At 49.5% G+C, this 13,472-nt stretch overlaps 1 protein-coding gene and 1 long non-coding RNA gene across 2 annotated transcripts in view; one reads left to right on the forward strand and one right to left on the reverse strand.

Annotated features, from left to right (window-relative positions):
• The window catches only part of LOC141053916 (uncharacterized), a 68,896-nt gene extending 55,781 nt beyond the window's left edge, over window positions 1-13,115 (reverse strand). Inside the window, 2 exon segments of the mRNA XM_073551084.1 lie at window positions 820-939; window positions 12,693-13,115. Of these exon segments, the coding sequence (XP_073407185.1) occupies window positions 820-889 (70 nt within the window). The 5' untranslated portion in view covers window positions 890-939; window positions 12,693-13,115.
• The window catches only part of LOC141053950 (uncharacterized), a 60,160-nt gene that overhangs the window by 23,721 nt on the left and 22,967 nt on the right, over window positions 1-13,472 (forward strand). The gene's annotated exons all lie outside the window — the stretch shown is intronic.

Consider the following 13,472-nt stretch of genomic DNA (forward strand, 5'->3'; position numbering starts at 1 on the left):
TGCAGCAGATAAGGTGTGTATTATGAGGTTCTGCAGCAGCTGAGGTGTATTATGAGGTTCTGCAGTAGATGAAGGGTGTATGATGATGTTCTGCAGCAGCTGAGGTCTCTTATGAGGTTCTGCAGCAGCTGAGGTGTATTATGAGGTTCTGCAGCAACTGAGGTCTATTGTGAGGTTCTGCAGCTGCTGAGGTGTATTGTGAGGTTCTGCAGCAGCTGAGGTGTATTATGAGGTTCTGCAGCAGCTGAGGTGTATTATGAGGTTCTGCAGCAGCTGAGGTGTATTATGAGGTTCTGCAGCAACTGAGATCTATTGTGAGGTTCTGCAGCAGCTGAGGTGTATTGTGAGGTTCTGCAGCAGCTGAGGTGTATTGTGAGGTTCTGCAGCAGCTGAGGTGTATTATGAGGTTCTGCAGTAGTTGAAGTGTGTATGATGATGTTCTGCAGCAGTTGAGGTGCATTGTGAGGTTCTTCTTCAGCTGAGGTGTATTATGAGGCTCTGCAGCAGCTGAGGTGTATTGTGAGGTTCCGCAGCAGATGAAGTGTGTATGATGATGTTCTGCAGCAGCTGAGGTGTATTGTGAGGTTCCGCAGCAGATGAGGTGTGTATGATGATGTTCTGCAGCAGCTGAGGTGTATTATGAGGTTCTGCAGCAGCTGAGGTGTATTATGAGGTTCCGCAGTAGATGAGGTGTGTATGATGAGGTTCTGCAGCAGCTGAGGTGTATTATGAGGTTCTGCAGCAGGTAAGGTGTGTATTATGTCCGGTGAATGAGAAAATCATGACTCTTCTTTGTATTATTTAGTGGTAGTTCCTCACCGGGCCGGTTACATGTAGAGACGTCCTCTGAGCATCGCTCACCACCCCGGACATCACTTTCTTCTTCCATTATGGCGGCAGCAATAAGGTTTCTCAGATCTTTACCCGGATTTCAGAGCTCTGAAAGAAATAATGGAAACGTCACAGATAGAAGGAAAAGTCAGGAGGAAAGTTGTAGCGGAGCGGAGGAGATGAGCACAGAGGAGCCGTCCGCTCTCCGGACAATATTTATATCCCGCCTGATCTCTGGTTCTGGAGCTTCTCTCCTGACATCTCTACGATGCCCCGTTCCTCTGCTGTTCCTCCTGATAATGTATGACTATATAGACAGCTGGGTGTCACCGGGGGTCACGGCACGGCCCCTCTGATAATGGGAATGGACAGCCCAGCTGTCAGTGGATTCAGAGCTGAGGACCCCGTGGATGTGGCGTTAGGTCGGGCATTTTGTCATTGTGCGGTAAATATGATCTGGAATCATGATCGGCCACGACAATCCCATTACCGCGATGACAAACATGAATCTTTTTTTATTTATGTGATGAAGAAAATTCAGAATATTCCAGAAATGTCTCCAGGTTTGTGTAGGAACCTTCTGAGAACAGGAGAACCTTTTTCTCTGTTGCTGGGGCTGAGCGGGGGCTTGTTTTTTGGTTTCCCGGCAGTTACGCCAATTCAGCACATACAAAGCTTTGTTGCTTATTTTACACTTTTGGATCGTGAGATAAATAAACAAAACATAATTCAAATGGGGCAAAACTAAATATGAATTTTTATTTTTCTTTACTGTTAACTACATAAATAGTAAGAAACTAGAAAATGATCGTGTTGGCCCCCTTAAAAATAGTCTGGGCGAAATGGTGGATGAGGAAAAAGCCAATATGCTAAATGACTTTATCAACAGTATTTACACAGGAAAATCCCATCACGGATAACATGATCAGGGATAGAAATTCTCCATTAAATGTCACCTGCTTAATCCAGCAGGAAGTACGGCAGCGTCTAAAAATCACTAAAACTGCCAATCCCTGGGCCCGGATGGGATACACCCCCGAGTACTGCAGGAATTAAATACAGTCATAGATAGACCATTATTTTTAATTTTTTAAAGATTCCATAATAACAGGGTCTGTACCACAGGACTGGCGCACAGCAAATGTGGTGCCAATATTAAAAACTTGGAAATTATTGGCCAGTGAGCTTAACCTCAACTGTGGGTAAAATCCTGGAGGGTTTTCTAAGAGATACTATACTGGAGTATCTGAAGAAGAAGAACCTCATGACCCAATATCAACATGGGTTTATGAGGGACCGTTCCTGTCAGACTAATCTGGTGAGCTTTTATGAAGAGGTAAGTTCTGGACTGGACCAAGGGAATGCAGTGGACGTGGTGTACATGGACTTTTCAAAAGATTTTGATACAGTGCCACACAAAAGGTTAATACATATAATGAGAACAATGGGGATAGGGGAAAATATGTGTAAGTGGGTAAAGAGCTGGCTCAAGGATTGGAAACAAAGGGTGGTTAATGGAGCACACTCGGACTGGGTCAACTGTTAGGTGGATTCATAACTGGCTTAGTGATCGGACCCAAAGAGTGGTCGTAAATGGCTGCACATCCAGTTGGAAGAATGTTTCAAGTGGGGTACCACAGGGCTCTGTCCTGGGCCCTGTATTGTTCAACATCTTTATCAATGATTTAGATGAAGGAATTGAGGGTAAACTAATTAAATTTGCTGATGACACAAAGCTAGGAGGGATAGCTAATACTAGAGAAGAGAGAGAGAGGATTCAAAAAGATTTAAATAAACTGGAGAAGTGGGCAGCAACAGAATGGTTTTTAACAGGGAGAAATGCAAAGTACTACATCTGGGCAATAAAAATGAAAAAAGCATATACAGAATGGGAGGAATAGGGCTAAGTGACAGCACATGTGAAAAAGACTTGGGTATACTAATAGATCACAGACTGAATATGAGTCAACAGTGTGATGCAGCGGCAAAAAAGGCAAATGCAATTATAGGATGTATTAACAGAAGCATACAGTCTAGATCACGTGAAGTCATTATTTCCCTCTACTCCTCTTTGGTCAGACCTCATCTGGAATATTGTGTCCAGTTTTGGGCACCACATTTTAAAAAAGACATCAACAAACTGGAGCAAGTTCAGAAAAGAGCGACCAGAATGGTGACCGGTCTGCAAACCCTGTCTTATGAGGAAAGGTTGCAGGATTTGGGAATGTTTAGTTTGCAAAAGAGAAGACTGAGAGGAGACTTAATAGCTGTCTACAAATATCTAAAGGGCTGTCACATTGTAGAAGGATCAACTTTATTCTCATTTGCACAAGGAAAGACTAGAAGCAATGGGATGAAACTGAATAGGAGGAGACACAGATTAGATATTAGAAAAAACTTTTTGACTGTTAGAGTGATCAATGAGTGGAACAGGCTGCCACGAGAAGTGGTGAATTCTCCTTCAATGGAAGTCTTCAAACAGAGGCTGGACAGACATCTGACTGGGATGATTTAGGGAATCCTGCTTTGAGCAGGGGGTTGGACCAGATGGCCCAGGAGGTCCCTTCCAACTCTACAATTCTATGATTCTATGATTCTATGGTTAGCAGTGGGGTACCACAGGGGTCAGTATAGGGGTACCACAGGGGTCAGTATTGGGCCCGCTTCTTTTCAACATATTTATTGATGACCTTGTAGGGGGCATAGAGAGTAGAATTTCAATATTTGCAGATGACACTAAACTCTGCAGGGTAATCAATACAGGTAAGGTCATGCACTTGGGTAGAACGAACAAGATGTATAATTATGTGCTTAATTGTAAAACACTGGGCAAAACAGTCACTGAAAAAGACCTGGGTGTATGGGTGGACGACAAACTCACATTTAGTGGCCAGTGTCAGGCAGCTGCTGCAAAGGCAAATAAAATAATGGGATGCATTAAAAGAGGCATAGATGCTCATGAGGAGAACATAATGTTACCTCTATATAAGTCACTAGTGCGACCACACTTAGAATATTGTGTACAGTTCTGGTCTCCAGTGTATAAGAAAGACATAGCTGAACTGGAGCGGGTGCAGAGAAGAGCGACCAAGGTTATTAGGGAACTGGGGGGTCTGCAATACCAAGACAGGTTATTACACTTGGGGTTATTTAGTTTGGAGAATCGAAGGCTTAGGGGTGATCTTATTACAATGTATAAATATATGCGGGGACAATACAAAGGCCTTTCTAATGATCTTTTTACTCTTAGACCTGTGACGGGGACAAGGGGGCATCCTCTACGTCTGGAGGAAAGAAGGTTTAAGCATACTCACAGACGCGGATTCTTTACTGTAAGAGCAGTGAGACTATGGAACTCTCTGCCACATGATGTTGTAATGAGTGATTCCCTACTAAAATTTAAGAATGGTCTGGATGCCTTTCTTGAAAAGTATAATGTTACAGGGTATATACACTAGTTTCCGTAATATTGCGTTGATCCAGGGAGCTAGTCTGATTGCCGTATGTGGAGTCGGGAAGGAATTTTTTTCCCCAATGTGAAGCTTACTGTTTGCCACATGGATTTTTTTTTTTGCCTTCCCCTGGATCAACATGTTAGGGCAAGTTAGGATAGGATATGGGTTAAACTAGATGGACTTAAAGTCTTCCTTCAACCTTAATAACTATGTTACTAGGTTTAACGAGGAAAAACTTAGGTGACCTCCACCTGCAATGCTCCTGAGGGACATAGTGAAGATGTCCACCTACGGCTGAGGTCCAGGAGGACGAGATGACAGTGACAGGACTAGGACAGTGGCGGTGGTCTTCAGCAGAGCCCCGACTGTCAGAGTAACCCACAGGTCCCCAGTGATCGCACTGCAGGGGGCTGATGGGGGCTCCTCCACATGGACACCACCATGCATTTCATTTAAATGCTGCTGTCCTAGACTGAGACAGATGGCGGCTATATAATACAGCTGGTATCTGCCTCGTGTGGACGGAGCTCAGCTCCTGAGCCCCCTCCACCACCGACGACAAATTCCCAGGATGTGAATACAAAGATTCAAAGAAGCTTTATTGGCAGGACTAAATACACATTAGTTTTGCCAAAGCAAGTGTACAAAAGGGAATAGGGATAGGGACTGTAGGGATGTTGGGTAGGGGTTGTAGTATAGGTGGGTGGGGGCAGATCCAGGGTGGGCTATAGAAGTCCATGGCATAGGGAAGGTGGATGAGGGGATGGGGGCAGATCCAGGGTGGGGGCTATAGAAGCCCATGGCATAGGGAAGGCGGATGGGGGCAGATCCAGTGTGGGGCTATAGAAGTCCATGGCATAGGGAAGGTGGATGAGGGGATGGGGGCAGATCCAGGGTGGAGGCTATAGAAGTCCATGGCATAGGGAAGGTGGATGGGGGCAGATCCAGTGTGGGGCTATAGAAGTCCATGGCATAGGGAAGGTGGATGGGGGCATGGGGCAGATCCAGGGTGGGGGCTATAGAAGTCCATGGCATAGGGAAGGTGGATGGGGGGATGGGGCAGATCCAGGGTGGGGCTACAGAAGTCCATGGCATAGGGAAGGTGGATGGGGGGATGGGGCAGATCCAGGATGGGGGCCATAGAAGTCCATGGCATATCATAGTTCTCTTTCTCGCAGCCTATGGCATGCGCTCACATATTGCGCCGCTATCTCCACTGCTCTCACTTCTTCCCCCAGCAGGATATTTGTTTTCTCTTCCTCTTTCATGGTGATGAAATCCGGGAAGAGATGTGAGAGTCTCCTGAAGTGAGTGTCCCTCACTGCTGAGTATTTGGAGCAGTGTAGCAGGAAGTGGGTCTCATCCTCCAGGGCCTCCTGGTCACAGTGTTGTCACAGTCTTTCCTCCCTGGGCTTGTAGCTCTGCCTGTGTCGGCCGACCTCGATGGCCAGACTGTGGGCACTGAGTCTATACCGCCTCAGGATCTTGCGGTCTCTGGGGTCTGGGAGTTTCTCCAGATATGGGGCCAGTCTGTAGTCTCTCTGTAGACTCTGGTACATGGTCAGTTTCTGTGAGCTGATGATGTCGTTCTTCCACTCACTTACGTACCTCTCCTGGCCTTCGTCTACCATCTTCCTAATTGCGGCTTTTGTCAGGTTGTTGTGATTGGTGTTTTGGTCAGGTTGGGTTTGGGTGGGCTGTTCCGAGGGTCCTGGTTTTTCTGTTTCACCTACATGTGTCAGGGCTTTATGGTGATGGGAGCTTGGATTGCTCCTTTGTAGGTGAGCCCGGAATGACAGTGCCCTCTTTAGAACCGTTAGGTGTAGAGGGAATCTGCCCAGCTCGGCCCAGCAAGCACTGTTGGAGGTGCTCCGATGGACTTGGAGGAGGTGCTTGCAGAATTCCAGGTGGAATATTTCTGTTGGGCTGGAATCCCACCTTGACCAGTCTGGGTAGGTGTGAGGGCCCCAGACTTCGCTGCCATACAGGAGGATTGGGGCGATGATAGAGTCGAAGATTTTTAACCAGACCCTCACTGGTGGCTTCAGATGGTAGAGTTTCCTTCGGATGGCATAGAAGGTTTTGCTGGCCTTGTCTTTCAGGGTCTGTATGGCTTGTTTGAAGCTCCCTGACCGGTGAATATCTAGGCCCAGGTAGGTATATTTGTCCGTTCCTGTAAGGACGCAGTTGTTGAGGACAAATGAAGGGTGCTGGTCTGATTTTCTCTTTCTCTTCTGGAACACCATGATGTTGGTTTTCTTTAGGTTGACCGGTAGAGCCCAGGTGGAGCTGAATTTCTCTAAGATTTTCAGGTTGTCTTGGAGGCCTTTCTCGGTTGGTGAAAGAAGCAGCAGGTCATCTGCGTACAGCAGGAATTTCACCTGCACGTCATGGAGGGTGAGACCTGGTGTTGTGAAAGATTCCAGTGCGGTGGCCAGCTCGTTGATGTAAATGTTGAAGAGCGTTGGGCTTAGGCTGCAGCCTTGTCTGACTCCCCGGCTCTGCTGGAAATAGGCCGTTCTTCTACCGTTCACACACACACTGCAGAGGTTCTCGGTGTAGGAGCTTTTGATAACATCGTAGGTCTTTCCTCCTATTCCGCTCTCCAGCAGTTTCAGGAATAAGCCTGGGTGCCACACCGAATCAAAGGCCTTTTTAAAGTCCACGAAACAGGCGTATATCTTCCCGTTCTTTGTATTGTGCACGTGGCTTTGAATGAGGCTGTGCAGGGTGTAGATGTGGTCAGTAGTGCGGTGGTTTGGCATGAGCCCTGCTTGGCTCTTGCTGAGGACGTTGTGCTCGGTGAGGAAACTGAGGATCCTCTTGTTCAGGATGCTGTTGAACAGTTTTCCCAGGTTGCTGCTGACACATATGCCTCTGTAGTGTCTTTTTGCAGGAAGGCGTTAATATCTCCATAATTTTCTTCCAATTTGTCTGATAATTTGTAATAAATGTGATTTTTTTTCTTGAGATTTCATGTTTTTCAGTGTAAGAAGATGCACCGGACCGTAGGTACCTCTCTTGCGCTGGTTCCGGGACTATGGGATGGAGGATATGTATGATGAGTATATGGGCACTGGACTGTGGGATGGCGGATATGTATGATGGGTATATGGGCACGGGCCTATGGGATGGAGGATGTGTGATGGGTATATGGGCATGGGCCTATGGGATGGAGGATGTGTGATGGGTATATAGGCACGGGCCTATGGGATGGAGGATGTGTATGATGGGTATATGGGCATGGGACTATGGGATGGAGGATGTGAATGATGCGTATATGGGCACCGGACTATTGGATGGAGGATGTGTGATGGGTATATGGGCATGGGACTATGGGATGGAGGATATGTATGATGGGTATATGGGCACTGGACTATGGGATGGAGGATATGTATGATGGGTATATGGGCACGGGACTATGGAATGGAGGATATGTATAATGAGTATATGGGCACAGGACTATGGGATGGAGGATGTGTGATGGGTATATGGGCACGGGACTATGGGATGGAGGATATGTATGATGGGTATATGGGCATGGGACTATGGGATGGAGGATATGTATAATGGGTATATGGGCACGGGACTATGGGATGGAGGATATGTATGATGGGTATATGGGCACTGGACTATGGGATGGAGGATATGTATGATGGATATATGGGCACGGGACTATGGGATGGAGGATATGTATGATGGGTATGTGGGCACGGGACTATGGGATGGAGGATGTGTATGATGGGTATATGGGCACGGGCCTATGGGATGGCGGATATGTATGATGGGTATATGGGCACGGGACTGTGGGATGGAGGATATGTATGATGGGTATATGGGCACGGGCCTATGGGATGGCGAATATGTATGATGGGTATATGGGCACAGGACTATGGGCTGGAGGATATGTATGATGGGTATATGGGCACGGGCCTATGGGATGGCGGATATGTATGATGGGTATATGGGCACGGGACTATGGGATGGAGGATGTGTATGATGGGTATATGGGCACGGGCCTATGGGATGGCGAATATGTATGATGGGTATATGGGCACAGGACTATGGGCTGGAGGATATGTATGATGGGTATATGGGCACGGGACTATGAGGTGCAGGATATGTATGATGGGTATATGGGCATGGGACTATGGGGTGCAGGATATGTATGATGGGTATATGGGCACGGGACTATGGGATGGAGGATATGTATGATGGGTGTTAGGGCTGGCGGAACACACCAAATAATAAAATAACAGTAAGTTGCGTTCGCAGCCCGGGGTCCACCGTGTAGGGATGGTAAACTGCTGCTATATATATACATACATACTGCTTTGTGATTGGTTGGTGATAAACACACACACATCAAGTTTTATATATATAAAGACTAGCTGAAGAGCCCAGCGCTGAACGGGCATAGCAATTAACTACGGGTTGTTATAAAAAATTATAATGAATATCTCTCTATATATATATATATATATATATAAAGCTGAGTGTATAGCCCCGCCCGCTCCGCATAGCCACACCCACTATAATATCCCACATCACCCCGTCAGCCAGAGCCACCGGACTACTAATCCTAATATCCCACATCATCCCGTCAGCCAGAGCCACCGGACTACTACTCCTAATATCCCACATCATCCCATCAGCCAGAGCCACCGGACTACTAATCCTAATATCCCACATCATCCCATCAGCCAGAGCCGCCGGACTACTACCCCTAATATCCCACATCATCCCATCAGCCAGAGCCGCCGGACTACTACCCCTAATATCCCACATCATCCTGTCAGCCAGAGCCACCGGACTACTACCCCTAATATCCCACATCATCCCGTCAGCCAGAGCTACCAGACTACTACCCCTAATATCCCACATCATCCCATCAGCCAGAGCCACCGGACTACTACCCCTAATATCCCACATCATCCCGTCAGCCAGAGCCACCGGACTACTACCCCTAATATCCCACATCATCCCGTCAGCCAGAGCCACCGGACTACTACCCCTAATATCCCACATCATCCCGTCAGCCAGAGCCACCGGACTACTACCACTAATATCCCACATCCCGTCAGCCAGAGCCACCGGACTACTACCCCTAATATCCCACATCATCCCGTCAGCCAGAGCCACCGGACTACTACTCCTAATATCCCACATCATCCCATCAGCCAGAGCCGCCGGACTACTACCCCTAATATCCCACATCATCCCGTCAGCCAGAGCCACCGGACTACTACCCCTAATATCCCACATCATCCCGTCAGCCAGAGCCACCGGACTACTACCCCTAATATCCCACATCATCCCGTCAGCCAGAGCCACCGGACTACTACCACTAATATCCCACATCCCGTCAGCCAGAGCTACCGGACTACTACCACTAATATCCCACATCATCCCGTCAGCCAGAGCCACCGGACTACTACCCCTAATATCCCACATCCCGTCAGCCAGAGCTACCGGACTACTACCCCTAATATCCCACCTCATCCCATCAGCCAGAGCCGCCGGACTACTACCCCTAATATCCCACATCATCCCATCAGTCAGAGCCACCGGACTACTACCCCTAATATCTCACATCATCCCATCAGCCAGAGCCGCCGGACTACTACCCCTAATATCCCATATCATCCCATCAGTCAGAGCCACCGGACTACTACCCCTAATATCCCACATCATCCCATCAGCCAGAGCCGCCGGACTACTACTCCTAATATCCCACATCATCCCACCAGCCAGAGCCACCGGACTACTACCCCTAATATCCCACATTATCCCATCAGCCAGTGCTACCGGACTACTACCCCTAATATCCCACATCATTCCGTCAGCCAGTGCTACCGGACTACTACCCCTAATATCCCACATCATCCCATCAGCCAGAGCCACCGGACTACTACCCCTAATATCCCACATCATCCCATCAGCCAGAGTCACCGGACTACTACCCCTAATATCCCACAACATCCCGTCAGCCAGAGCTACCGGACTACTACCCCTAATATCCCACATCATCCCATCAGTTAGAGCCACCGGACTACTACCCCTAATATCCCACCTCATCCCATCAGCCAGAGCCGCCGGACTACTACCCCTAATATCCCACATCATCCCATCAGCCAGAGCCACCGGACTACTACCCCTAAAATCCTACATCATCCCGTCAGTCAGAGCCACCGGACTACTACCCCTAATATCCCACATCATCCCATCAGGCAGATCCACTGGACTACTACCCCTAAAATCTGACATCATCCCGTCAGTCAGAGCCACCGCACTACTACCCCTAATATCCCACCTCATCCCATCAGCCAGAGCCGCCGGACTACTACCCCTAATATCCCACATCATCCCATCAGCCAGAGCCACCGGACTACTACCCCTAAAATCCTACATCATCCCGTCAGTCAGAGCCACCGGACTACTACCCCTAATATCCCACATCATCCCATCAGGCAGATCCACTGGACTACTACCCCTAAAATCCTACATCATCCCGTCAGTCAGAGCCACCGGACTACTACCCCTAATATCCCACATCATCCCATCAGGCAGATCCACTGGACTACTACCCCTAAAATCTGACATCATCCCGTCAGTCAGAGCCGCCGGACTACTACCCCTAATATCCCACATCATCCCGTCAGTCAGAGCCACCGGACTACTACCACTAATATCCCACATCATCCCGTCAGTCAGAGCCACCGGACTACTACCACTAATATCCCACATCATCCTGTCAGCCAGAGCCACCGGACTACTACCACTAATATCCCACATCATCCCGTCAGTCAGAGCCACCGGACTACTACCCCTAATATCCCACATCATCCCATCAGCCAGAGCCGCCGTTCTACTACCCCTAATATCCCACAACATCCCGTCAGTCAGAGCCACCGGACTACTACCCCTAATATCCCACATCATCCCATCAGCCAGAGCCACCAGACTACTACCACTAATATCCCACATCATCCCGTCAGCCAGAGCCACCGGACTACTACCACTAATATCCCACATCATCCCGTCAGTCAGAGCCATCAGACTACTACCCCTAATATCCCACATCATCCCATCAGCCAGAGCCGCCATTCTACTACCCCTAATATCCCACATCATCCCATCAGCCAGAGCCACCGGACTACTACCCCTAATATCCCACATCATCCCGTCAGCCAGAGCCACCGTTCTACTACCCCTAATATCCCACATCATCCCATCAGCCAGAGCCACCGGACTACTACCCCTAATATCCCACATCATCCCATCAGCCAGAGCCACCGGACTACTACCCCTAATATCCCACATCATCCCATCAGCCAGAGCCACCGGACTACTACCCCTAATATCCCACATCATCCCATCAGCCAGAGCCACCGGACTACTACCCCTAATATCCCACATCATCCCATCAGCCAGAGCCTCCGGAATACTACCCCTAATATCCCACATCATCCCATCAACCAGAGCCACCGGACTACTACCCCTAATATCCCACATCATCCCGTCAGCCTGGGGTCAGAACCAGAGCGCTGAGTGGATTTGCCCTGACTTCCATACCCATGATCCCTTTAAGAGGGAAGATGTGCCTCTGGGATGGAGGATGTGTGATGGGGATATGGGCATGGAGGGGGGATTCATTTCTGTCATGTACTCTCTGCTCCTTTCTGGGGGCAGACAATGGCTGGGAGCTTATGTTCCCGGGGATGCTAGATTTCTCCCACCGTGTCAGTGTCTGCTCAGGTGTTGTCAAGTGGGAAAACGTGCTCATAGCAACCAATCACAGCTCAGCTTCTTTTGAACAGCTCTGGTGAAATGAAAGATGCTTCGTGATTGGTTGGTGATACACACACACACACATTCAGTTTTATATATAGAGATAAACATATATAGATGTGGGGGCTCCAGCAGTGACAGGTGCAGTTATTTATAAGTAGCTTGTTATGTGGCGGCCCCATATATCGGGGAGGGGACATCTGTCGGGGTCTGTTGGACATTTTCTGGGGTGATTTTCCTCTGATGTCTCCGGACACAACTCTCCACCTCCTGCTCTCCTCAGAGATAAGCGGCTCTAGAGACGCTTTCCCACCGCTTCTCCCCTCCCCATACAGAACATGTGCCCATGTGTATGGGGGTCCGGAGAGATGCCTGCACCTTAACCCTAGAACTGCTGGATTCTACTAATCCTTTACCTCTGGTGTCTCCTCAGACACCATAGACCCCCAACCCACCGTGTGAGCTCTGGAGCCCCCTGCACATAAAAGAGAGCACAGCACCATAATAGGAAAGGGCTCAGCGGCCACAATATGAATAAGTTCTCACCCCCAATCTCACATATTACTCACAATCCCAGGAACCGACAACTCTAGAGGAGGAAGAATGGAGACTTACCTGGATGGCAGACAGCGGGGTCCTGGAGAGGCTGCTTAGTGCCGGAGGACAGCAGACAGCAGGGTCCTGGAGAGGCTGCTTAGTGCTGGAGGTCGGCAGACAGCGGGGTCCTGGAGAGGCTGCTTAGTGCTGGAGGACGGTAGACAGCGGGGTCCTGGAGAGGCTGCTTAGTGCCGGAGGACGGCAGACAGCGGGGTCCTGGAGAGGCTGCTTAGTGCTAGAGGATGACAGACAGCGGGGTCCTGGAGAGGCTGCTTAGTGCTGGAGGACGGTAGACAGCGGGGTCCTGGAGAGGCTGCTTAGTGCCGGAGGAAGGCAGACAGCGGGGTCCTGGAGAGGCTGCTTAGTGCTGGAGGACGGCAGAAAGCAGGGTCCTGGAGAGGCTGCTTAGTGCTGGAGGACGGTAGACAGCGGGGTCCTGGAGAGGCTGCTTATTGCCGGAGGACAGCAGACAGCAGGGTCCTGGAGAGGCTGCTTAGTGCTGGAGGACGGTAGACAGCGGGGTCCTGGAGAGGCTGCTTAGTGCCGGAGGAAGGCAGACAGCGGGGTCCTGGAGAGGCTGCTTAGTGCTGGAGGACGGCAGACAGCAGGGTCCTGGAGAGGCTGCTTAGTGCTGGAGGACGGTAGACAGCGGGGTCCTGGAGAGGCTGCTTATTGCCGGAGGACAGCAGACAGCAGGGTCCTGGAGAGGCTGCTTAGTGCCGGAGGACAGCAGACAGCGGGGTCCTGGAGAGGCTGCTTAGTGCCGGAGGACGGCAGACAGCGGGGTCCTGGAGAGGC

The sequence above is a fragment of the Dendrobates tinctorius genome, unplaced genomic scaffold (genome assembly GCF_039654945.1).
Source record: "Dendrobates tinctorius isolate UK_male_01 unplaced genomic scaffold, ASM3965494v1 ptg000173l, whole genome shotgun sequence".
Taxonomy (NCBI): Eukaryota; Metazoa; Chordata; class Amphibia; order Anura; family Dendrobatidae; genus Dendrobates; species Dendrobates tinctorius.